The 27,942-nt window shown below is 36.8% G+C and overlaps 2 protein-coding genes across 4 annotated transcripts; both read left to right on the top strand.

Annotated features, from left to right (window-relative positions):
• The first annotated feature begins 770 nt into the window (after positions 1-770).
• On the top strand, positions 771-3,107 carry LOC110617636. The gene is made up of 6 exons (XM_021760565.2): positions 771-905; positions 1,010-1,063; positions 1,748-1,902; positions 1,988-2,101; positions 2,440-2,624; positions 2,882-3,107. The coding sequence occupies exons 2-6, from the start codon at positions 1,018-1,020 to the stop codon at positions 3,036-3,038; spliced, it is 657 nt and encodes a 218-aa protein (XP_021616257.1). The 5' UTR covers positions 771-905; positions 1,010-1,017; the 3' UTR covers positions 3,039-3,107.
• A 16,573-nt stretch (positions 3,108-19,680) lies between these two features.
• LOC110611366 (histone acetyltransferase GCN5) lies at positions 19,681-27,747 on the top strand. 3 transcript variants are annotated; one of them, XM_021751661.2, is made up of 13 exons: positions 19,684-20,526; positions 20,679-20,743; positions 20,914-20,994; positions 21,899-21,970; positions 22,345-22,513; positions 22,983-23,026; positions 23,174-23,273; positions 23,702-23,770; positions 23,968-24,022; positions 24,170-24,288; positions 26,085-26,178; positions 27,193-27,334; positions 27,407-27,747. In XM_021751661.2, exons 1-13 carry the CDS (start codon positions 19,903-19,905, stop codon positions 27,471-27,473), a joined length of 1,701 nt encoding a protein of 566 aa, XP_021607353.1. In that variant the 5' UTR covers positions 19,684-19,902; the 3' UTR covers positions 27,474-27,747. The 3 variants fall into 3 exon arrangements, with proteins under 3 accessions (XP_021607360.1, XP_021607345.1, XP_021607353.1); XM_021751653.2 differs by having other exon boundaries at positions 19,683-20,526; positions 27,193-27,747; XM_021751668.2 differs by lacking the exon at positions 21,899-21,970 and having other exon boundaries at positions 19,681-20,526; positions 27,193-27,747.
• The last annotated feature ends 195 nt before the right edge of the window (positions 27,748-27,942 follow it).

The raw sequence follows: 27,942 nt of genomic DNA, 5'->3' as shown, positions 1-27,942 counted from the left end.
TACTTGCTTTCTGCGTTTGTTTGGATAATCATGACAGAAAAAAATCAAGAAAGGAAATTTTATACCTACGGTTGATCTCACCATCTTGGTGAGTGTAAACTTTTAAGACAAAGTTGATGAAAAAAACTGTCAAATTTATGAGGCGGTTACGCCTAGAATGATGTGTAGGTCACAAAGTAAATGACAAATTTTACTTATTTTATATGAAAAATTTTTAGATACATCTGTTTCCCTATGGACTTAAAAAATAATAAAATAAATTTATTAATTTTTTAATAATGAAATCCATTTAAGCGTTTAAAATTTATTAATTTATAATAAACTAATTCTAAATAAGTATTTTTTATTTTACATAATTGTATAAAATTTTCTTTCTAATTTAAGTTTGTGTCTGTACATAAGATTTAGCACAAAGAATCTACACCCTAGATTTAAGTTTCTGTTTGTGTGATTCAAGATATAACCCCTAAATTTTCCAAAAATACAAAAATTCACCACTTTAAGGAAAGTGGCATGTACCTCAGGTATCTGGAAACTTGAATGTGGTTTGACTATTATTACACTTGAATAAGCTAGCACGTGTGAATATTTATTTATATATATAAAAAGAAAAGAATAAATTTGTAAATAATTTGTTTTTCTGAGAAAAATTTACTTCAAATTTGTGCTTCTATAGAAGGTTGTAAATGTGGATAGACATTGCTTTACAAGGTAACCCATTAATCACTTTCCATTTGTGCTGGTCATGAACGAATCTATGTGCAGGTGTCGTTCATTGGCCAACCCTCGAAACCAACTGAAAATTTACCTATTTCAATAGCCCTGCAGCCCCCATTTTGCCATATCTCGCATTCACCTCTTTGCTTCTTATCAGATATCTGTGTAGGAGTTGTGCTTCTGGTGGGGTAATTTCTTCGCATCCTTTGGACCTTGTTCTTCTTGTTATTTGTAATGTTTGATTAAGTGTTTGCTATGTTAATTCTAATCTCTACGCATACAAATTTTGCAGATCTGAAAATGAGCAGTCCTATGGAAATTGATGGCATCAAGGGAAGGGTGAAAGGTTCGATCTTGATACATGACCTTGTTTTGTTTGTATAAGTTGGATTTTGATTTTTCATATGCACAAGTTTATTTTTGCCTTGATCGGGGAGTTTCAATTAATTTTAACTTGGGAAATCATGATCTTAACCTTAAAAAGAGAAACAAGATCTCAAATTGGGGATTATGTGAAATTTATGTACATAAAAAATCATGTGATTTATAATTATAATCCCAAAATAAATCTTCTGATCTCTTTGAGGGATGATCTATTAAATTTCATCATATAATTTAAATTTAAAACAATAATAAAATTTAGTTTTTTTCGCGCGTAAAATATTAACGAACAAAAAAATTTAAAAAAATTAATTTTGGCGCGTAAAATTTTAAATAAATATTAATGCGTTATTTAAATTTAAAATATTTTAAAATGATTTAGTTATTAGTTAAATTAATATGTCAATAGATACATTATATATATCAATATGTCATATCTATCGTTAAGATTTCTTAATTTATATATAGCTTTATTTTTTATTTTATAGACATAAAATCAGTAATTCAATACGAAAAATCAAGCAGTTTCATAAAAATAGGATTTGAATTTTTTATTTTTTTTTCTGATTAGCATTGGAAACTTAGTGAATAACATTATTTATTTGCCTTGTAATTATCTGTCATGGAATTATTTGAATATGTGAAACAGAAGAACCAGTGGAGTCATGTGGATCGTTGATCTCTGATGCACAAAGCAAATCACCAAATTTTAGCGTGAAAATGAAAGAGGAAGATAAAGAAGAGAATAGAGGAGGCTATGGATTTGTTAATGCCTTGCATGCTATAGTAAAGGAAGATATGGATGTAAGAATTAAGAAGGCTATCGATTTTTTTCTTTTTTTTTTTTTAATTTTTGGTAAGATAATTTATTCAATTTTTTTTTTTAAAGGATCGGATTGTTGAAGGGAGAAAAAAGATCGGGGCTGTTGTAACTAAAGAACTTGATGGTAGGAGATACATGGGCAATGTTGTAGCTTTTGATGCCCTTAACAATTCTTTCAAGGTACTTTTCAGCCATCGCTGTTATAATTTTATATAATTAATTATTTATGTAACTGTTTAATTCAAATTAATTTAAATAATTTTAAATTTATTTTTTAATTAATTTAAATTATTTAATAGTATTAAATTAGTGATATAAGAGTTGAATATTTTATATTATATTTTTAAAATTTTTTGTACATAGTTTTTGTTAGTATATTAATAGAAATAAAGTGAGATTTTTCTTAAAAAATAAGCATAATTAAAAAGAAAATTATATGTAATAGTTTTTTTATTATATTTAAATTAATAAGTTTTTACAATTATTATAAAATTAAATGGTGTAATTATCTTATGCAGGTGGAGTATGATGATGGAAACTTTGAGGACGTGAATAACGATCAAATTGTAAACGTTCCTGTTCTTGCTAATTATGTTTATGAATCATACACCAATAGAACCCCTGGGAACGTGAATAAGAACCAAATTGATCGAAGGGTTACCCCTCCTCTTCTTACTAATTATCTCTATGATTCAGACACTGGGTAAGTAATATACTATAGTTCTCTTGTTTGTCTGGAAGGATTCATCAAATTACGAGACAAAACTAATTACTTTGCTTTTGAAATAAAAAAAAATATTAATAATTTTATGAAAATTTATTTAAAACTTTTTTATAAAATAAATTATTTTAAACGAATGATATTAGATTATTGCAATAAAAAATATTAATTATAGGTGTATCCTTTGTTTTCTTAGATTCTATGCACTAATTAATCCTATGTCTTTTACAATAACCAAGGGATAACAAGGGGAAGGAGAAGACAAGCACATCGGAAAACAAATCTGCAGGCGAAGAAGCAAAGTCGAGAAAGAGGGGAAGATCATCTTCGAATCCGACCGACTATGTTCCATTGGCATTTAGAGAGAAGAAGAGAGATTGCTACTACTGGTACTAATAGTAGCAGTGCTTAAATTACTCCAAACAAAAAATGGGAAATTCAATCTTAATTAATTTCCTGTAAACATATCTGCTTTAATTACTGTTTAGCTTTGGAATTAATCTTCTCTTTTGTTATTCAGAATTATATAAATATAGAAACTCATATGTTTCCTTTTTTTTTTTATAAATATATATATATACCAACTTTAGCCTTATCCCTTTATAAAAAAAATCCGACATTTATACGTATTTATATTTTAATATAAAAATTTTAATTTTAATTTAATCGATTCAGTCTTTATATTTTGATATAATTTTAATTAATTTATAAATTTTAAATTTGATAATTTAACTGTCAATTTGATAGTTTAACTTATATGTCATATATATTATTAATAATAAATTTATATAAATTAATGAATAAATAATTAAGCAGTGTCAAACGTTTATGTTATTTTATATTTTAATTTAAATATTTAAATTTTATTTTAATTTGCTCAATATGTAATTTTAATTAATTTTTAAAAATTAAAATATGAGTTTAAATAGAATGTTAAATATAATATTTTATTATTTTTAAATATAAATTAATTTTATATATAAAAATAATATTATTTCATACTTAATTATAGTTAAATAATATATTTAATTCTAAAAATTATAATAATCTAACCATTAAATATGGGATTCACGCCTTCTAGATAAATTTTATTTTGTATTAATAATTATAAATATTTTATAATAAATATATTATTTTTAATTTTTTTATATATACTGCTATTTTAAATTAAATAATATATTTATTATAAAATATTTATAATTATTATTATAAAATAAAATTTATCATTGAAAATGTGAATTATATATTTAATAATTAAATGATTTACTTTTAATTTTAATTTTAAAAATTAATTAAAATTAAATTCAAACGTAAGTTAATTTATATAAAATTTAAACGTTTAAATTAAAATATAAAATAATATAAATGTTAAGTCTTTTTTAATTAATTAATCAATTAAAAAATAATTATAATAATATACGCAAGCTAAATAATCAAATTACATTAAATGTAAAAATTTATAGATTAGTTAAAATTATAAAAAATGCAAAACTTAGATAATTAAATCAAAATTAAAAATATTTAAATTAAAATGTAAATATATGCAAATACTGAGTTTTTTAATCCATTTGCCTTCTTTTTATTGTTAAAATATTTTTTTTTTTACTTTTCAATCTCATCTTAAAAATAAGAAATAAAATGAAAATTCAATAATCCAAACGTCAAAAATATTTTTATGTTAACTTTTTTAAAAAAATTCTATCTATCTCATAATTTTTATAATTAATGTTCATATTTTTTTAAAACAAAACTATTAGTTGTATTAATAAAATTTCATTAAATAAAGAGAGATACCATTCAAAACAGAGAGACGATCATACTTAATAGATTCTCTAATCAAAGTATGAGCAGTTAGAGTAGCATAACGATGATTCCATCTAATAGAAATATCAATTTTAGAGTTTAACAAAGATTTACAATCATTGAAAATTAAATCAGTTCATAAATGTCTAAATGTGGAGATTGAAGAGTTTGAAACACCTGCAAACAGTTTATAAGAATGCAGCTATTAAAAGGCAAAAATTCTGTCACAAATAGCAAACAGTGACGGAGAGCTAAAGTTTCAACAATTATCGGCATAGTATTACTTTCCGAGAAATTAGAAACACCACGTTGAAATATACTTTCAGAGTTTTCCATGACAAAACCGTAGCCAATAAAATCTTAAGCTTGAAACAAAATGTAACAACCCGGAAATCGAACTGCTATCGGCACTAGGATCCAGATCGACTTAAGGTCGCCGGGACCCGTAGTAAGCCTGCTATATTGTCTGTGTACCTGTGAAATCCCATACATGATCACACATTTTCTGTCAAACCATTAAAAACTGTTCTGTCCTCCAGGACTTAACCTATGCATGCACTAATTCTGATCTCTCAACTCATAATGGTAAGCCTGGTTTTCTCATATTCAGTAACAATAAAAGAAACATACATAAACTGATCATGTGTCTACAACAAGGGATTACAACTCTTATAAGTCAAGCACAAAGCTACACACTATACATTATCTCTTTATATGTACATGTCCACACTAGCTATTACATAACTCTTCTTCATGCACACCCTGCTGGACTCCCTCTGGACTCTGAACCTGCAAACCTGGGGGATAGGGGAGAGGGATGAGCTATACAAGCCCAATGAGCAGAACTATATAAACCATAAGTTGAAAATATGATCTCATGGAATGCACTACATCACATCATCTCAGGGATCAGACATGACCACCAACAATCCCACTCAAAGGATGCCTGGCCTAGCCAGGTCTGACAACCTCAATCTGCCTGGCCCGGCCAGGTCTTACACTCTGCCTGCCTGGCCCAGCTAGGTCTTACTATCTCTGCTGCCTGATCTAGTCAGGTCTTACCTACAGATGGCTACCTGGCCCGGCCAGGTCTTATAACAGAGTTTGGGCTATTGGAGTCGCCTTGGTCTATCCACAGCCTCATACACATCGTATATGCAATGCGTCAACTTCGTGCAACTAATGCAAACACCCTACTATACTATGATGATGCATGACATATGCTCAAAATAGTTTAGTTCTGAAAAGAGAAGTTCCACTCACCTCTGGCTGACTCTGGACTACCTCTGCAGGTTCTGAACCTGTTTTCACTGATGACTTCCCTGATTCCTCTGGTCCGTTCCTACACAGGTGGACTCACATGAGGGACCAAACTACCTTAAGAACATCTCTAAGACACTCCCCAAAAACCCTTTAAACGATCCCCAAACAATCACATAACACATGCAAAAGAAAGCTGGACAGGGCACTTTCGGCGGCAGGTTCTGCGGCCGAAACCCCTCTCCAGAGACGAAACTCATGCATGTTCGGCGGCACCTTCGGCGGCCGAAGGTCTCGTCCAGAGACGAAACTCACACACTTTCGGCGGCCGAACTCCCTCTTTCGGCGGCCGAAAGTCCCTTTCTAACCCGAAAGCCTAGCTTTCGGGGGCAAGCTTTGGCAGCCGAAACTGCCTCCACAAGGGGTTCGGCGGCCGAACCTTCCTTCAGCGGCCGAACCTGGTTTTGCCCGCTGGGCAGAACCCTGCTCTGTTTCATGCAAACCTTTCCCCAAACTTTCCCAACATGCATATCAACTACTCCCAACTAGCACATACCATAAAACATGCACAAAGAGGTCCAAAACGAGCCTAAAACCTCAACCAAACACATCAAACAACACTTAACATGCTTGAACATACACATCTCCCAAAAACCTCACCTAAACCTAATCATGCACACTACCCAACAAACTTTCATAAAACCTTTAAAAAGCATCAAAGAAGTTCAGGATCCACCCTTACCTCCTTAAGAACTTGAGGATGAGTGCTCCTAACGTGGAGATATGAAGAAAACCTCTTCCAAAGCTCCAAACTTCCAAACTTACTATTTTTGCTCAAAACCTTCAAAACAAACCAAAACTCTTAAAATCCTTGAAAGATTTGGTGAAAAACATGAAAGTCAACTTGGGAGAGGCTGGAACTCACCTTTGGCTGCAAGTGGAGGAGAAATATCCTCCTTCCACCGACCCTTGGCCCTTAAATAGGTGGCTGGCCAGACCACCTTCGGCAGCCGAACGTGAATCCGAAACCATGCAATGTTCGGCGGCCGAAAGTGACCTTCGGCGGCCGAACCTTTGCATTTTCCCTTAGTGCTTTTCTTTCAAAACTCCTTTTCCTTTTAACAATTTAACCCATTCAAAACTCTTAAAACACTCATGAAAACAGAGGTCTGACCCTTCTCGAGGGTTCCGACACCCGAGATTCCACCAGACAACAGGAATTCCGAGGCCGGACTCGAGCCGGGTATTACATTCTCCCCCCCTTAAGAACATTCGTCCCCGAATGTTCCTCAAACAACGACAACGAAACACATAAACACATAGAAAAGGGGAAAACCTAACCTTAAAACAGATATGGATATTGCTGGAGCATCGACTCCCGTGTCTCCCAGGTGCACTCTTCTAGATTATGGTGGTTCCACAGGACTTTCACCATTGGTATCTCCTTGTTTCTCAGCTTTCGAATCTGGGTGTCAATAATCCGCACTGGCTGCTTAACATAGGTGAGATCGCTTAAGATTTCTACCTCAGGCTCACTAAGAACCTTCTCTAGATCTGACACAAACTTTCTCAACATAGAAACATGAAATACCGGGTGAACTCATTCCATCGATGCAGGTAAATCCAGCTTATACGACACGGGCCCGATCTTCTGCAAGATCTCAAAAGGACCTATGTACCGTGGTGCCAATTTACCTTTCTTTCCAAAGCGAACCACTCCTTTCATTGGAGACACTTTCAGCAGTACCATATCCCCCTCCTGAAACTCTATCTCCTTCCTACGGATGTCTGCATAGCTTTTCTGCCTGCTTACAGCTGTTCTGATCCTCTCTCTGATGATAGGTACTAACTTGCTGGTACTCGCAACTAACTCTGGCCCTGCAAGAGCCTTCTCTCCTACCTCTTCCCAGCAAACAGGTGTTCTGCACTTCCTCCCATACAGAGCTTCATAAGGAGCCATCCCTATGCTAGCATGATGGCTGTTGTTGTAGGCAAACTCCACCAGAGGTAGATGCTGCCTCCAAGAATCGCCAAAGTCTAACACACACATTCTCAGCATATCTTCTATGGTCTGGATGGTCCTCTCTGACTGATCGTCTGTCTGTGGATGGAAAGCAGTGCTAAAATCCAATCTTGTACCCATAGCAGCTTGCAGACTCCGCCAAAATCTGGAGGTGAACTGCGGTCCTCTATCTGATACTATTGACACTGGAACTCCATGCAGCTTGACTATCTCTTCTACATAGACCTGCGCTAACTTGTCCACAGAATAGTTGCTCCTGACTGGAATGAAGTGAGCAGATTTCGTCAGTCTGTCCACAATCACCCATATGGAGTCTAGCCTGTTGGACGTCGCCGGTAACCCCACTACAAAATCCATAGCGATATTCTCCCATTTCCACTCTGGAATCGGCAGTGGGTTAAGCATTCCAGCCGGCTTCTGGTGTTCTAGCTTCACCCTTTGACATGTCTCGCAGGCTGACACAAACTGTGCCACTTCCCTCTTCATCGCTGGCCACCAATACACCCTTCTCAAATCTTGATACATCTTGGTGGCTCCAGGGTGAACGCTATACCTCGCACTATGAGCTTCCCGCATAATGTCTTCCTTCAAACTGCTATCATCTGGTACACATAATCTCTTACCGTGCCGAAGAATCCCCTCACTGTCAAATCTGAACTCTGCACTGTTGCCAGACTGAACAGTCCTAGCAATCTTCACTAACTCAGGATCTTCATGCTGTTTCAGAGCCACTTGCTCTAGAAACACTGGTGTAACTCTCATATGTGCGATCAAAGCACCTGTACCAGATAACTGCAACTGTAGCCCTTCATCCATGAGTCTGTACAAGTCCTTCACCACCGGTCTTCTCTCTACTGCAATGTGGGATAAACTGCCAAGTGACTTCCGGCTTAAGGCATCAGCTACAACATTAGCCTTACCCGGATGATAGTGGATCTTACAATCGTAATCACTGAGCAATTCAACCCACCGTCTCTACCTCAAATTTAACTCTCTCTGACTTAAGATGTGCTGTAGGCTCTTATGATCCGTATAGATCTCACACTTTACCCCATAGAGGTAATGCCTCCACATCTTAAGTGCAAAGATAACAGCTGCCATCTCAAGATCGTGTGTCGGATAATTCAGCTCATGCTTCTTCAGCTGTCTAGCAGCATAAGCTATCACTCTGTCATTCTGCATTAACACACAACCTAATCCCACTCGGGATGCATCACAGAACACTGTGAACTCCTCATCACTGATCGGCAGAGCTAACACCGGTGCTGAAGTTAACCGTCGCTTCAACTCTTCAAAACTCTCATCACAATCCTCTGCCCACACGAACTTCTGATTCTTCCTGGTCAGTCTGGTCATAGGAGCAGCTATCTTCGAAAAATCCTGAACGAACCTCCGATAGTAGCCTGCCAAACCCAGAAAACTCTTGATCTCTGTCACTGTCGTAGGTGTAGGCCAATTGGCTACTGCCTCTACCTTCTTGGGATCTACTGTTATTCCTTCCTCTGATACTACATGTCCCAAAAAGGCAATGCTCCTTAGCCAGAACTCGCACTTGGAGAACTTGGCATACAAGCCATGCTCTCTCAAAGTTTGCAACACTAGCCTCAGATGCTGGGCATGCTCCTCTGCATTCCTGGAGTACACCAAGATATCATCTATAAAGACGATCACAAAATGATCCAAGTACTCCCTGAAAACCCTTTTCATGAGATCCATGAATGCTGCAGGGGCATTAGTCAACCCGAACAGTATCACTAGGAACTCATAATGCCCATATCTGGTTCGGAAAGCTGTAATACCCGGCTCGAGTCCGGCATCGGAATTCCTGTCGTCCGGTGGAATCTCGGGTGTCGGAACCCTCGAGAAGGGTAATACATATGTTTTCCAAGGTAGTTTCACTTGTTTTCATGTTTTGACGTGTTAAAAGCATTGAGTTTTGAAAGAAAAGCAACAAGGGAGAAATGCAAAGGTTCGGCCGCCGAAGGTCACTTTCGGCCGCCGAACATTTCATGGTTGCGGCTTCACGTTCGGCTGCCGAAGGTGGTCTGGCCAGCCACCTATAAAAGGGCCAAGGGTCGGTGGAAGGAGGTTATTTTCTCCTCCACTTGCAGCCAGAGGTGAGTTTCAGCCTCTCCCACGTTGACTTTCGTGTTTTCCATGATTATCATCAAATCTTTCAAGAGTTTTAAGAGTTTTGGTGACTTATGAAGGTTTTGAGCAAAAGAACCAAGTTTTGAAGCTTGGAGCTTTGGAAGAGCTTTTCTTCATATCTCCACGTTAGGAGCCTTCATCCTCAAGTTGTGTAAGAGGTACGTGAAGATCCTGAGCTTCTTTGATGATTTTGAAAGGTTTTATGAAGTTTGTATGGGTAGTATGCATGTTTAGGTTTAGGTGAGGTTTTTGGTGATTTGTGGTGTTCAAACATGTTTAAGTGTTATGTGCTATGTTTGTTTGGGGTTTTAGGGTAGTTTTAGACCCCTTGTGCATATATATGTGTCTATGCTCGTTGGGAGTAGTTGATATGCATGTTTGTAGGTTTTTGGGCAAAGTTTGCATGAAACAGAGCAGGGTTCTGCCCTTCGGGCAAAACCAGGTTCGGCCGCCGAAGGAAGGTTCGGCCGCCGAACCCCTTGTGGAGGCAGTTTCGGCTGCCAAAGGTTGCCCCCGAAAGCTAGGCTTTCGGTTTAGCAAGGGACTTTCGGCCGCCAAAAGAGGGAGTTCGGCCGCCGAAAGGGTGTGAGTTTCGTCTCTGGACGAGACCTTCGGCCGTCGAAGGTGCCGCCGAACATGCATGAGTTTCGTCTTTGGAGAGGGGTTTCGGCCGCCGAACCTGCCGCCGAAAGTGCCCTGTCCAGCTTTCTTTTGCATGTTTTATGTGATGGTTTTAGGATTGTTTAGAGGGGTTTTGGGGAGTTTCTTAGAGATAGTTGTGAGTGAGTTTGGTCCCTCATTTGAGTCCACCTGTGTAGGTACGGACCAGAGGAATCAGGGAGGTCAGCAGTGAGTCCAGTGTCAGAACCTGCAGAGTCAGTTCAGAGATAACTACAGGTGAGTGGAACTTAACTTGTTTTAATATGACAACTGAATATTTTATCATGCTTCATGCATCATGACTATGCAATAGGGTGAGTGCATTAGAGTACACGAATATGACGCATTGCATGTATCCTTGTACTTGGCATGGCTCCTTGTACATTGCTTATGTGAGACGGCACGGACTTCGTGAGGATTCATTAGCCCTCAGAAGAAAGACCTGGAACAGCCCTACGGGGACCAGGCACAAAGACCTGGAACAGCCCTACGGGGACCAGGCACATGGTACTCCGGTACCCCAGATGAGATAGAGGGAGTTTTGATCCGTCCGGCCGAGGTGATGTGATTATGTGTTGCATTCCATGAGAGCATGTTTTATCACCTGTAATTTTATTACTATTCTACTCACTGGGCTATAGTAGCTCATCCCTCTCCCCTAACTCCAGTTGTGCAGGTTCAGAGGTCAGAGAGAACTCAGCAGGGTACAGGAAGAGTAGCTAGTGTGGACATGTAAATGTCTAGAGATAGTGTATATGGACAGTGTATAGAATAGTGCTTGACTTATAAGAATTGTCATCCCTTTGTGGAGTCACATGATCAGTTTATGTATGTTTCTTTATTGTTGTATGTTTATGAGCACAACCAGGCTTAACATTCTGAGTTTGATCCGCCTAGAGCCATGATGAGCTCTAGTAGGGATTAGTAGAGAACAGAGAGAGTGCATGCACAGGTTAAGCCTTGGAATGAAGAAAAGTTTTATGTTTTTACAGCAAATGTATGATCATGTATGGGATTTCACAGGTATACAGACAGGATAGCAGGCTTACTACGGGTCCCGGCGACCTTAAGTCGATCTGGATCCTAGTGCTGGTGGCAGTTCGATTTCCGGGCTGTTACAAAAGCAGTCTTGGATACATCTCCTTCCTTAATCTTCAACTGTTGGTATCCGGATCTCAGATCTATTTTAGAAAAACAACCTGCTCCTGCCAGCTGGTCGAATAGATCATCGATCCTGGGTAAAGGATACTTGTTTTTGATAGTGACTTTGTTCAACTGTCTGTAGTCGACACAAAGTCTAAGTGGTCCATCCTTCTTTCTGACAAATAATACTGGAGCACCCCAAGGTGAGGTACTCGGGCGGATGAAACCCTTAGCTACCAAATCCTGCAACTGTTCTTTCAATTCTCTCAATTCTGTTGGCGCCATCCTGTAGGGAGGAATAGAGATCGGTCTGGCACTGGGCATCAACTCTATCTCGAACTCGATTTCCCTATCAGGTGGTAGTCCTGGAAGCTCTTCAGGAAACACATCTGGGAATTCTCTAACAACTGGTACTGAGGATGGTTCCCTAACCCGATTGTCTAGCTCTCTCACATAAGCTAGGAACCCCTGACACCCCTTCCGCAACATCCTATGAGCCTGGAGGGCTGATATCAAACCCCTAGGTGTCCCTCTCCTGTCTCCTCTGAAGACACACTCTGACCCATCCTGGTCTCTGAGACTCACTACCTTATCCCTGCAGTGCAAGGTAGCACTATAGATAGATAACCAATCCATCCCTAGAATGACATCAAAATCTGTCAACTCTAGAACCACAAGGTCAGCTGGAAGGCATCTATCCTCTATAAACACTGGACTGAACTGACAGACTGACTCTGCCAATGATGGGTCACATCTAGGTCCACTGACCCAGAGAGGACACTCTAACTCGGATACAATCAACCCCAATCTCTCTGCGGCTCTAGAAGAAATGAAAGAGTGAGAAGCACCGGGGTCCATCAAAGCATACACCTCTGAACACCCAATGATGATATTACCTGACACCACTGTGTTCGAAGTGTCTGCCTCCTGTTGCGTCATGGTGAAAATCCGTGCTGGGGCTGACGGACCTGCACCTCGGGAACCCATCCCTGATGAAGAGGCTGCCCCTCTTCCTCTACCTCGGCCACTGCTTGGTGGACGGGCTGAAGCTGCTGACTGGACAACACTACCTGAGGTCATCTGCTGGGATGGTGCAACCAAAGTCGCCTGAGGACATTCCCGTGCATAATGTCCCTCCTGCCCACATCTATAGCAGGCTGTAGATCCCAACATACAAGCTCCTCTGTGCGGTCTCCCACACCTATTGCAAACTGGAAGATCTGTACCAGCGCTGGAGCCGCTACTCATTCCCAGACCCGTCTTAATCCTATTCCAAAACTTGCCTCTCTTTCCTCTGAATTTATCCCATCTCTTTTTGCTCGCACTTGCTGTACTTTGTGAGGAGGAACCTGGTTTAACACCAGAAGACTGTGCCTTTACTTGCTTGACTACACCCTGACTTATGGCACTGGCCTCCATCTTTCTAGCAGCATCCACAATGGAGTGGAAACTCTCCTTCTCCGCATGGAGAATCAAGGAAAAATACCTGGGATGAAGCCTTGTGGCATACCTCTTTGCCTTCTTCTGATCCGTATCATACGCCTGACCCACGTATGGTAACAACTCCAGGAACTTATCTGTATACTCATCAACGCTCATCTCCTCCGTCTGTCTCAACTGCTCAAACTCCACAACCTTTAGCTCCCTAGAACTGTCAGGGAAAGCCCACCCAGCAAATTCGTTGGCTGCTCTCATCCTAGGGTCCACATAGTTCTTGAACCATTCTCTAGCTTTCTTGCATTTTAATGTGAACCCTGCCATCTCAATGGCCCTGCTCTCATCTGCTCCCAACTCACTTGTGATCATTCTGACTGCACTGAGATACTCAAAGGGATCATCTCCCGTGTTGAATTTAGGAGCATCCAACTTTAAGTACTCCGTCATCTTCACCTTAGTTCCCCTTGAAGAACTGGGTTGCGCTTCAACAACAGGGGCTGCTAGTTCAGGTGGTGGTGGTGGAGGTACTGGTTCTCTGGCTTCAGGCGATGCTGAACTTGGATGAAAAGGTGGGGGTGGATACATGTGATATGGTGGATAAAAGGAAGGATAAGGCATATATGGCATGTAGGGTGGATATGGGGCAAAGCTGGAGTAATCCGACGTGCCTCCCATCGGATCCCCTGGGCCCTGTGGAAAGGGTGGATAACCAAACCCCGAGGCTTGCACGCCTCCCTGGGACTCCCCCATACCTTCTTCTGACCTTCCTATACCCATACTTACATCTCTACTCTGAGCCTCCTCCATAGCAACTCTCTCTTCTTCTGATCTTCCCCCTCTGCCTACTCCTCTTCTGCTCTCGTCAGAAGACCTTCTCGGGTCTCTTGACGTTCCCTCCCTGCTTGACCTATGAGTCCTTGCCCTTGGCAAAGCAGGAGGACGAGCAGCTGTACCTTCACTTTCAGGTGGGACTCCAGTCAATCTCGCGGATCGACGAGTTCCTCGCATCTTCACTCTCTCTAGAAACAACACACATCACAGAGCACATAAGCAACACATAGAGGAAAAACAACACATGCATCATAGCATTGCACATCATCAGCAGATAGACAGGACTAACATCCTATCCTAGTGGACATGTTTTCCTATTGTGCTTGACCCACGAAACCTCTATGAGCCCAACTCTAGCTATATAAGTCCGACCATGTGAACCTAGGGCTCTGATATCAATCTGTAACAGCCCGAAAATCGAACTGCTACCGGCACTAGGATCCAGATCGACTTAAGGTCATCGGGACCCGTAGTAAGCCTGCTATACTGTTTGTGTACCTGTGAAATCCCATACATGATCACACATTTTCTGTCAAACCATTAAAAACTGTTCTGTCCTCCAGGGCTTAACCTATGCATGCACTAATTCTGATCTCTCAACTCATAATGGTAAGCCTGGTTTTCTCATATTCAGTAACAATAAAAGAAACATACATAAACTGATCATGTGTCTACAACAAGGGATTACAACTCTTATAAGTCAAGCACAAAGCTACACACTATACATTATCTCTTTATATGTACATGTCCACACTAGCTATTACATAACTCTTCTTCATGCACACCCTGTTGGACTCCCTCTGGACTCTGAACCTGCAAACCTGGGGGATAGGGGAGAGGGATGAGCTATACAAGCCCAATGAGCAGAACTATATAAACCATAAGTTGAAAATATGATCTCATGGAATGCACTACATCACATCATCTCAGGGATCAGACATGACCACCAACAATCCCACTCAAAGGATGCCTGGCCTAGCCAGGTCTGACAACCTCAATCTGCCTGGCCCGGCCAGGTCTTACACTCTGCCTGCCTGGCCCAGCCAGGTCTTACTATCTCTGCTGCCTGATCTAGTCAGGTCTTACCTACAGATGGCTACCTGGCCCAGCCAGGTCTTATAACAGAGTTTGGGCTATTGGAGTCGCCTTGGTCTATCCACAGCCTCATACACATCGTATATGCAATGCGTCAACTTCGTGCAACTAATGCAAACACCCTACTATACTCTGATGATGCATGACATATGCTCAAAATAGTTTAGTTCTGAAAAGAGAAGTTCCACTCACCTCTGGTTGACTCTGGACTACCTCTACAGGTTCTGAACCTGTTTTCACTGATGACTTCCCTGATTCCTCTGGTCCGTTCCTACACAGGTGGACTCACATGAGGGACCAAACTACCTTAAGAACATCTCTAAGACACTCCCCAAAAACCCTCTAAACGATCCCCAAACAATCACATAACACATGCAAAAGAAAGCTGGACAGGGCACTTTCGGCGGCAGGTTCGGCAGCCGAAACCCCTCTCCAGAGACGAAACTCATGCATGTTCGGCGGCACCTTCGGCGGCCGAAGGTCTCGTCCAGAGACGAAACTCACACACTTTCGGCGGCCGAACTCCCTCTTTCGGCGACCGAAAGTCCCTTTCTAAACCGAAAGCCTAGCTTTCGGAAGCAAGCTTTGGCAGCCGAAACTGCCTCCACAAGGGGTTCGGCGGCCGAACCTTCCTTCGGCGGCCGAACCTTCCTTCGGCGGCCGAACCTTCCTTCGGCGGCCGAACCTTCCTTCGGCGGCCGAACCTGGTTTTGCCCGCTGGGCAGAACCCTGCTCTGTTTCATGCAAACCTTTCCCCAAACTTTCCCAACATGCATATCAACTACTCCCAACTAGCACATACCATAAAACATGCACAAAGAGGTCCAAAACGAGCCTAAAACCTCAACCAAACACATCAAACAACACTTAACATGCTTGAACATACATATCTCCCAAAAACCTCACCTAAACCTAATCATGCACACTACCCAACAAACTTTCATAAAACCTTTAAAAAGCATCAAAGAAGTTCAGGATCCACCCTTACCTCCTTAAGAACTTGAGGATGAGTGCTCCTAACGTGGAGATATGAAGAAAATCTCTTCCAAAGCTCCAAACTTCCAAACTTACTATTTTTGCTCAAAACCTTCAAAACACACCAAAACTCTTAAAACCCTTGAAAGATTTGGTGAAAAACATGAAAAACATGAAAGTCAACTTGGGAGAGGCTGGAACTCACCTTTGGCTGCAAGTGGAGGAGAAATATCCTCCTTCCACCGACCCTTGGCCCTTAAATAGGTGGCTGGCCAGACCACCTTCGGCAGCCGAACGTGAATCCGAAACCATGCAATGTTCGGCGGCCGAAAGTGACCTTCGGCGGCCGAACCTTTGCATTTTCCCTTAGTGCTTTTCTTTCAAAACTCCTTTTCCTTTTAACACTTTAACCCATTCAAAACTCTTAAAACACTCATGAAAACAGAGGTCTGACCCTTCTCGAGGGTTCCGACACCCGAGATTCCACCAGACAACAGGAATTTCGAGGCCGGACTCGAGCCGGGTATTACACAAAATTCCATCAGCCAACTGAAATTATCCAAACTTGATACAAATCCCAGCGGAGCAGAATTACCGAAATCACGCAGCCACAGACTTGTCGGTCTCTGGTTCCAACGAACAGGTGCTATGAGGAAATCACTCCAACCAAACTTGATATATTATTTCTTCAATCTCAACCGCAAGTCACATAAAGTCTCCATATGACCTAGTTTCCAACATAGATAATAAAAAATAGTCAGTTTTTCATATTGAAACTTCACGGTAAATACAGTACTATCATCTCTAGCAAACTTTTTACGCCGTTTCAAAAGTTTCCGAATGTCCAAACAAACTTTAACTCGACATAACTTGTATCTCCTTCCAAACAAGCAGGAATCGATTATACAACTAAGAGTCTCATTTCCTATGTTTTCAAAATGAAGAAGGAGATGTTGTTGTTCCTATTAAGAGTTTCAGGAAAATTTCGATAATCACTTATGATTTCTATGTGGTGGGGATATTTCTCACATACAATCCAATTAATTTTCATAATATACAGACGTCTTTAGCAGATTTATGACATTTTTTAAATGGTATTTATTATGGAATTAAAAATAACAAAATATTTGTTTCGGTTTTTTAATGTTCACTTTTATATTTTATAATAACATATAAAATGATTATTATAATTTTATTTAATTTTATTTAATTTATAATAAATCACTCAAAATATTATTTAATATTTAATAAAATTTAATATATTTAAAATGAATATTATTAGAAATTTAATAACAAAGTTATATTTCTTCATATATATGAAATAATAAAGTGGACAAAAATTATGAAATAGAGAAAATATTAAAAATAAAATTATTTATTATTTTATAAAATATTAAGCATCAAATTTAACATTCAAAGCTAATTAGTTAGGAATTTTGATATATCTCTCTTATTTTTGTGTTATTACAATGACTTCATTTCAAAATTGTAATCGATTATTTAACTTTTATATTTTACAACAAATTGGAGTTTTTGTCAACTTAAATTATTAAATTAACATTTTGGCCTACAATTTTTAAATCCATGATGCGGATTTTTTTTAATCATGAGTATGTTAAAATATGTTATTTTGAAAAATATGCGCCGAATAAAAATAATTATAGAGATTTTATAAAATTCCATATTTTAAGAGTATATGATAATAGTTTACAGATTTATAAATTTTTTAAAATTTATTAATTATACTATATGTTTTCTTTAAATGAATTCATGAATTATTTAAAATTTAATGTTTGGTTTAATTTATAAAAATTAACTTATAAGTATTAAATATTTATAAATTATTTGATTCTTATAATCATTTAAAATTTTATACAATAATATTTTAATCATTTAAATTTGTATACAGTAATGTGTTTGATTAAAATAATTATAAATGTTGATAAACAATCGACATGTTTATAAATAAATAGTTTATAAATAAATTTAGTATTAAAATTACAATAAAAATATTAATAAAGTATAAAGTGACATTTTAAGATGAAATAAAAGACAACATAGTGCATGTTTGTTAATAATTAATTTATAAATACATTTATTATTAAAATTATTATAAATGATATTGAATAAATTATATCATGACATTTTAAACTTAAATAAAAATAATATAGTGATTTGTTTGGTGAGTATTTATAAACATTAAAATAAATTTCTTTCCTTAACTTTTATTTTAAAAAATTTATAAACTGAATTTACAAGTAAAAAGATATTGTAAATAAACTAATTAACTTAAATTTTAAAGTTTAGCAATCCATTTAACAGATTTTTTTTATTTTAAAATTAAAATTATTGATTGTATTAATTAAATTTTATTAAATAAAAAGATATATCATTCCAAACAGAGAGACGATTATAATTAATAGATTTTCTAACTAAAGTATGAGAAGCAGAATGATATGACAATAAATCCATCTAACAAAGATTTAACTTAAATTTTAAAGTTTAGCAATCGGTCTAACAAAAATTTATAATCATTTAAAATCAAATTTAATTCAGAAGTATCTAAATGTGGAAACTGAAAAAATTGAAACACTTGCAAACAGTTCATAAGAATGCAGCTATTAAAAGGTAAAAATTCCGTTGCAAAGAGCAAACAATAACGAAGAGTTAAAACTTTTATTTTCATAAAAAATAAAATGTCCGGCTTGTAACTAGTAATTAAATCTTTTAATGCATTAACTGTCCGAGGATTGTCGAGTCATCGGCAGTTTCAACACAGGATGATTATTGCTTTCGGCTATCCCGACTTTTGACGGGATGAGCCGCTTCACTGTTACCTGTCAAATTAACATTCGTAAGAGTGTGGTTAGAGGCATCATGTAGAGAGAAAGGAAAACCTGCAGTATCATCATTCTGTTGAGAGAAAGAAAAATCAATATTGTTAAAAAATTGAAATAAATATCTTTTCGTCTCTAATTTCATAATAGATGCCCCTCTAAAAAATGCCATAAATTTGCCAAACAGGTCTGTATATTTTAAAAATTAATTGGATTGTATGTGAGAAACATTCTCACCATATAAAAATCATAAGCGACAATTAGAATATCTCTAAAACTCTTAATAGAAATAACAATATATTCTTTTTCATCGAAAGTTAATTGAAGCAAATCGTCTTTTATGATAAAAGAAAAATAACGAGTTAGATTTAAGGAAAAAAAAAAATAATAGTATCAAGTTACAGAGAGATCACATAAGAAAACTGCTGTTGAAAATTTTGATTTAATATAGTTGAAAGTAAGATACTGTATTTAGATAATATTCACATAAATTACTATATAGAAAAACTATATGAAGCATATAATAAATTAGTGAAATTTTTAAAATTTTAGATGGATCAGAGATTTATTTTTATAGGAAATTATATATTTTTTTTACTAAAAAAAGTAATAGTGTGTATTGTAATTAGCTATAAAGAAAATAAAAGTAACGACAAATTAACTATGAGCAACTTTTTAATCTAATTAACTAATTGTTGCGAATAGACTTAAAAAAACATGTTTTGCACTGTGATTAACAGACTTTATGAGCTCAAACAAACAGCTCCTAAGATATCTCCGACCAAAAAGGGATCTCATAATGCATAATTTTCATATTGTGACAATGATTTATCCAAGTCCCGCCGCCACAAGGACAAGGTTATACTTATCGCAGATGTTACTGTGTACTTCGAAAGAACACGTGGGCCAGTCACGTGTAATAACGACATTGATCACTTCACTTCACTGCCCTCTCGTTGCCCTTCTCTGAGATCAGGAATCCATCTGCAAAACCCTAACTCGTCAATTTCCCACATTCTCAGCCGAGTCAACTCAATTCGAGTCTATGGACTCTCACTCTCACCCAACCGTACCCAATCGCTCTCGCAGCTCCCAGTCTCCGTCCCCTTCTCACTCTGCTTCTGCCTCCGCTACGTCGTCTATTCATAAGCGCAAGCTGGCTGCAGCTGCCTCGGCGGCGTCTGAAGACCACGCGCCTCCATTTCCTCCGTCATCTTTGTCCGCTGACACGCGGGACGGTGCATTGACTTCTAATGACGACCTGGAGAGCATCTCAGCGCGTGGCGCTGATTCTGACTCTGACGCTGACGATTCAGACGCTGTCGTGGACGATGATGAAGACGAGTTCGACAATGACTCTATGCGCACGTTTACTGCTGCCCGTCTGGAGACTAATGCTGGAGCCTCGGCTACAGGCGCTAGTTCAGGTGGAGGTGGCGGCTCCTCGGCTCGCAACACGAAGTTGAAGACGGAAAATTCGACGGTAAAGATTGAAAAGTCGGATGGCGTGAAGGATGGTGGAACTACGGGGACTGGTGCCGTAGGGTCTACCACAGCGGGCAGCTCCGTACCAGGGATAGTGGCAAAAGAGGACGCTGTAAAGATTTTTACCGAGAATTTGCAAACTAGTGGTGCTTATAGCGCTAGAGAAGAAAGTTTGAAGAGAGAGGTAAGATTTGGGATTCTTTTTCTGAAAGCTCATCCCAAGAATTGTACAATAAAATAAAAAGTTGTTCAACTGCTTAAAGCAGTACTCAAGCATGGTTCTTAATGTTAGTCTTGTGTTCACTTTGACGATTTCACCAATTTGGAATGTTTCAGGAGGAAGCAGGGAGACTCAAGTTTTTATGTCTTTCAAATGATGGTATTGATGAGCATATGGTTTGGTACCAAGTTCTCTTTCTTCAACATTTTCTTTTGCATCCACCTTTTGTATCTGCATGACCATCCTTGTGCCATCTTTGGTTGTTAGTTCAACAGTTCTTCATATTTTCACATATTTAGTTTTTGGTACTAGAGCTATAATTTCAATGCTCCTTTGTGCTGTGGTTCTCAGGTTGATAGGATTGAAGAACATATTTGCCAGGCAATTGCCCAACATGCCAAAGGAGTATATTGTCCGCCTTGTGATGGATAGGTAATTCCAAAACATCTTCTAGAAGTACATTGAAATAAGCCGCTGATTCATCCCCCCCCCCCCCCTCTCTTGTTTGACCAGAGATAAGACTGTCCCTTTTCTTCTTTCGGTTTAAAGATGAGAAAGGTCGTAGTCAAAGGTGAAAGTAGCTATAACGTCTGGAAATGATAAGCTGAAAAACTGTTTTTGCTGAGATAAATGGAAATTTGATTCTCCATAATCCATAACTGGCACACCAAAATGTAGAAAATTGCTCATTAGTAATCTACTTGTCTTGTTGTGGCCAGATCTTGGAGAGTAGCAGTTGATACTTGATGTTTGTATGATAAGATAGACTTCTTTTCATGTTCTTGAATCACAAACTTTTAGAAAGATATTCTCGAAGGCGTAAATCGATATGCTGGAATAAAAAGGAAAGACACAGGAAATAAAAATCATGAATCATATATGGCAAATTCCATAGAAAATATGGATAGTATTTTAATGATGGACAAATGAAAGGTTTATTCATCCACCCGATATTTTATATATTCTTAAATTCACTCATTGAAATTGAAAATAACTAAACAACTGAAAATTGGATTTTTCAGATGGTCTCAATGAAATTGAGTACTAACTCCAAATTTTTACCGAGTTAATTGATCATCTTGCCATTGGAAATTTATGATAAATATGACCCTGGCAGTTGTGCAAACAGGCCTGTTACATTTAGTTTCTTACCTTCCCTTCCTCATTCTTGCATTTCATAAAAGCTGAGCTCATAGGTTGGAAATTGGCTATCTTATTATATAGGAGCTGATACATTGTGGTTAATTCACTTGTCTTTCTGGTTATGTGACATTATTTTTATACATCTGAACTATTCTTTTTGTTCTCTCCTTTATTTTAAAAAAATGATTTACAGAAGCCATAAATCCGTAATGGTTATCAGACGTAATCAGGTTGTTGGTGGCATTACATATCGTCCATATGTCAGGTTTGATTTAGATTGCTGTGTGCTACTGTCTTGTCATTTGTGTATTCCTTTGAAAGCAAATATCTATATGCTTAGTTTTCCTTTCCCAGAACTGACCATGATGAAATATAAGATCAATCTATTGTCTTTTCATTTTGTTTATTCTGTAAATAAAACTTCATTTGGTTGTGAACAATCTAATATTGATGTAATCAAGAACATTCTGGATTTTAGTTTTTAGTGAGGGTGTTAAGGTTAAATGATTCGACCTGGTTCATATTTACGTATAACCCTCCAATACTTGAGAGCAAGTAATACATTTTTGTTATGTTTTCATTTGTATATTGAAACTTATTTGCTCTCATAGCTGACACTGTTTCCCCTGGGAACCACAGCCAAAAGTTTGGGGAGATAGCTTTTTGTGCAATCACAGCCGATGAACAAGTAAAAGGTTACGGGACAAGATTGATGAATCATCTGAAGCAGTATGCACGCGATATAGATGGGCTAACACATTTTCTGACCTATGCTGATAATAATGCTGTTGGTTACTTCATTAAACAGGTTGGGTTTTAAAAATTTTGACAAATGGCCTTGCTGGTTTAGATGGTATGTTTGGAATCCTGTATAAAATAGGATACCGATTATCTGGTTGGGAAAGAGAAAAAAAAAGGGTATTTAATGCAATCACTTAGATAGGATGTGATTTCAATTCCAATCTTCATGTAGAAATGGTGATGCAAGATTACATGACCATGTTATTACTGAGCAATCTGTCTCTTTATTGGTTAAGCTTTTGTTTTCTCATTTACTTGACTTCTTGATTCTTTTTTCATGTTTCTACATTATTAGTTAGTGGTTACAGCAATTTTGAAGGTTGTCGTGTTCTCTTGAAATCATTGAGAGTGAATACCATTGTTGATATTCAGCATGCTTTCTTCTCAGTGGATACTTCTGATTTTCTTTTATTTTTATTTTTTAATTTCATATGCCATTGCTTTTGTTAGTAATTCATTCTTCTACTAACCTGTAGGGTTTTACAAAAGAAATTTACTTGGAGAAGGATCGATGGCAAGGGTATTGTTAATTCACAAACTTCAGCAATAACTTTGATTGTGGAAGTGCTTCTTCACTTCTGTATTCTTGCATGCCAACCATGTTTGGTACCACTCATAAAAGTTATCATTGTGCATCTGGTTTATTTATAAGTTTGTCCAATTGCAGGTATATTAAAGACTATGATGGAGGCATTCTTATGGAGTGCAAAATTGATCCAAAACTCCCATATACTGATTTATCGACTATGATTCACCGTCAAAGACAGGTGGGATAAACATGTACTTTGTTGATTGATTCTTGTATAGAAGTTAAGGATGTTGTCGAGAAGGTCAACAATGAGTTGGATTTACAACATTTGTGCTGTTTACCAAGGAAATCATCAATTCAAGATTCTTAATATGCTTCCACCATTGCATAGTGTGGAGTCCATTTGCCAACTCAGGATGCACTGCCAGAGTTTCTAAGTGTCAAATTTATTCTTTGATAGAGAGGCCTATGATTATTATTGGTTATGTTGTACAGTTCCTGTTCCTTCACCCTTGATTTTCTCTATTGTATGTGATATCATTTACAAAGACATATTCAAATGCATGGCTTTTGAAATTTCTTATTTAAACATTTTCCTTCATGATCAACCCTGTTTTAGTAGATCTTTACACTGACATATCATTCTTGTTATTTTGGTAATGTTAGGCAATCGATGAAAAGATTAGAGAGCTATCTAATTGTCACATTGTTTACACCGGAATTGATTTTCAGAAGGTAAATGCCATCAGCATTCTGCAAGTTTCTGTGCCTTAATTCAAACAGTGTCTATCTCTTTCCTTTTTTTCCAAGGTTGCATGGAATTCATGTTTTTAGCAGTGCAACTTGTTGCTTTATGTTTAGACTGAATTCAGATTTCACATTGTGACCATAATTGTGAACCTAGTTTTGATTAACAACTCATTGTAATTCAGAAAGAAGCTGGTATTCCTAAAAAGATCCTCAAAGTTGAGGATATTCCTGGCTTGAGTAAGTTCCTAAACATGCCCTGTTGATTTTTGCACTTGTTTTAAGAACTAATCTATTGTATACTTATGGTACATTGGTAAATTAGGTACACTAATAGTTGGAAGGTTTCAGAGACTGATCGGAAGCCTGTTTTATATATGATAACAGGGGAGGCTGGATGGACTCCTGATCAGTGGGGCCATTCACGTTTCAATGCATTTAATACTTCTACTGACAGTGCCACAAATCAAAGGCATTGGACTGCATTCATGCGCTCACTTTTAAAGGCAAGTCTTCCAAAAAACATTCCTTATCTTGCTACAATATTTCCGTTAGAAGAGTAAGCCTTGGTGATTCACAAAAACCTTCAATGTTCATGAAAGTTTGCTGCAAAATCGATAGTGATGAGTGAAGTATAGTCATTATATGGTGGCAAAGGAAATGCTTATTGATGAGTATTGGCATGATTGAAACATGTCTTCCTTTCAGAATGGCATTCTCGTATAATGTGTTCAATTAGTTTAACTGAAAAACTAAATTTGAATGTTAAATCAGTCATTACCTTTATTCATACTAGAATGATGGGTGATTACTGTGCCAGGTTTACATACTTGCATGTTTATCCAGCTCTTACCATCTAAAATAAGGTATACTTATGTTGCTTGTCGGATGGATAGATCACAGTTTGAATAAAATGTTGTCTGTCTATGATATAAGGTACCCTAAGGGTCAAGTATTATGCCAGTTTTGATATGCATGAATTCTACTGTTTGTAACTTAGGCTTAATGTCAAGTAAGTCACTAAAGATCAATATGTTCCAATTTTACCACTCACATTTTGTTTACAATTTGATAATTACGGATGGAATTGCAAACATTCTGATGAATTATCTCACTGCAATTTCAAGAAAATTCATTAGAATTGGTTCCTAATATCCCTTAGTAATTGACCTAGGATTAGATTATATCTGGTGACTAATTGAGAAAGTTACCTCTTGTAGGTCTTGTAATAGTATAACAAGATGGTACTCTACGCTTTGCACAGGTTATATTATCACTATATTAATAAAAATTTTAAAAATGTCAAACGTAGTGATTGTAATAAAAATGCAAGATAGTAAAAAAAAAAGAGAGAGAGAGAGAATGAAATCTTTTATCTCAATTATCAATTTTAGCCAAAACTTTTAGTTTTATCAAATTGTTAATAAATCATTCATACTGTTTTTAATTTTAGTAATAAGTTTAATTACAAACAATTAAACTCATAAATTAACAAAAAAAATTCAAATGTTTCCCTCGTTATCAAATTTAACTAATCCTTTTAATTTCTCTCTCTCTACGCTTATAATCTTAGTTCATATCTCCTTGTCATTTTACATCAAATTTGAGGCTAAATAAGTGAAAAACTCAAATATTTAAACGTAAAATAGGAATAAATAATTCAATTGAAAGAAATTGTATGGAGAGGGGATGGGAATTAACTAAAATAATTTTTTATTTTATTATTGTAGGCAAATATTTAAACTATTTTTGTCAGTTGAATCATCCAATTAAGTTAATTATTAAAACTGAAAATAATACAGAAGTTTGAGGTTTAAAGTGATAAAACTAAAAGGTTTCTCTTAAACAAAAAAAAAGATGTTTTAAAGTTTGAATTCTTTTAGTCAGTTAGCCTAATAAAAATAATTAATCAAATACACATAACCTCTATTTAACAAGTCAATTTTAGATTTAATTGAAATTCATATTAGGAGGTGATAAAAAAAAAAGACACTTTCACATATTATTATTTATTTAATTAATTAAAAATAATTAATTCAATTAATGCTAAAGTGAAGCAAACTTTTGCAAAGATGAAAAGACAAAAACCTTAGAACAATAATTTAGTTAAATATAGACTATGTAAAACTTTTAAAAGTTATAAGTACTTTATCCACTTGTCAAAACATGAAGAGAATAGTCTCTTTGCTTCACAGGCACACAGACACACTCTTTCACATTGTAATCCTCTTGGTTTCTCCATGCATTGCTTTGTTCACAATTTCATGCAACATATTTACTTTTTGTTTTTTGCATTTAGCAGTCAATGCATGACCATGTTGATGCTTGGCCATTTAAGGAACCAGTTGATGCTCGAGATGTCCCTGATTATTATGACATCATCAAAGATCCAATGGGTAAGACAACAAATTTGTCTACTTCCGTCTTATCAAACTATTTACATATCATTGTTTTTTCCTCTCCGAACATTATATATATGTATATATATGCCAGACTTTTTAGGAGATAAGAATATGAAATTTTCATTCTTTTATTTTTGCTCAAATATAACTATTAAATAATATTTTAAATTTTTCATGCATATATAATTCTAGTAGAAATGAGATGACTTTTTCTTTTTTTAATGATGTTTAGTATTGTATAACCAATAAAATATGTTGTTATATTTTCTTCATTGGAAGATAGAATTTTAAATGAGGGTGTGTCCCCACCCTTGCAAAATGCAAAACCTACGCTTTTGCCATTCCTTAGAGTAATTCTAGTTTCCTCCTTTTTCTTAGTCTTTTGGAAACTTGTCATGCATAACGTTGGACAATCGGTTTGTGCAAAATTCATTTGACTTCTGGTCATCTAAGCAGAGGAAAGGTCCTATGTCTTTTATTAAAATCTGCGCAACTTGGGTTTTCTTTGTTTCTTGGAATGTTTTCATCAATTCCCAACAACCACCACTATTTACCTCCTTTTTAATATGTAATTTTTTATCCTATGCAAATACAAATGCAGTCATGGAGTTTTTATTAGTTAGAAAAATTCAGTCTGTTGCTTTCTCTTTATTTACCAAAAAAAAAACACTTGTCAATAGATACCCAAATGGTAGAATAAAATGTCTAGTTAATTTGAAATGCTAAAACTAAATAATGGATTCAACCCGATACAAATGGAGTTGCAATTTCAATTTCAGAATTTTAAATAATATCTTCTGGGAGGAAATACATAGTCAAGTCAATCAAAATCTTGACTGTAATGCTACGTAACAACTGTGTTTGACTCTCTGCCCTTCTGGAATTTGATATGTAATTTGCCAAGAGTCCTTAAAATTCAAACTTATTTGAGACATTCTTAATAGCAGGTTTAATATTCAGAGTGGAGCTCGTGTTGTGATTAATTGATGAATATTTGTTGTGCTACAGACCTGAAGACAATGTCAAAAAGGGTAGAATCAGAGCAGTATTATGTAACCTTTGATATGTTTGTTGCTGACGTAAAGAGGATGTTTGCCAATGCACGCACATATAACTCACCTGATACCATTTATTATAAATGTGCAACCAGGCAATGCTCCTCTCCCTTCCCTTTGAGTAGTTCCTTTTCTGTTTCACTTTTATATGAATTTATGTTGTGCAGGCTTGAAGCTCATTTCGAAAGCAAAGTTCAATCAGGTTTCCAGTCAGCTGCCAAAATTCAGCAGTAATGTACATATTGCAGTAGGGTGATCAGCATTGTGATTTTTGGTGTATCCTTATTTGATGCCCTTCGGGATGCGGATCATGTTATAATATATGCCTCTCTCCAAGTCATGTATGTTGTACATTTTCTAGCCGTAATGGAGTCGCGTGGCTTCATGCCACCAGGTCTGTATACCGTGTACCCCTCAAAACATCATCTATGCCATATAATTAGCGGACCGTCCGCTTGTAAAATAGCACCTTTTTAATAAAAAAAAAAGAAAACATTCTCTCCTATCATTTTACGTTGGCAACTATTGAAATACATTTAAATCCAACTGCTTATGGCCATAGTTCAATGTAATTGCTGTCTCTCGAGGTCTAGCGTCGTTTCTGCACTTTGCTATAAAGACAAATGAATTGAGTCACAAAGGACCCTAGAAGTACCAACTGCGAATTGTATCATGTCGCCTTCAGCTGTTGTGCTGAGAATAA

This window comes from Manihot esculenta, chromosome 1, assembly GCF_001659605.2.
Source record: "Manihot esculenta cultivar AM560-2 chromosome 1, M.esculenta_v8, whole genome shotgun sequence".
NCBI lineage: Eukaryota > Viridiplantae > Streptophyta > Magnoliopsida > Malpighiales > Euphorbiaceae > Manihot > Manihot esculenta.
Note: the sequence above shows the minus strand (reverse complement) of the source record. Positions and strands in the feature narration are given on the sequence as shown.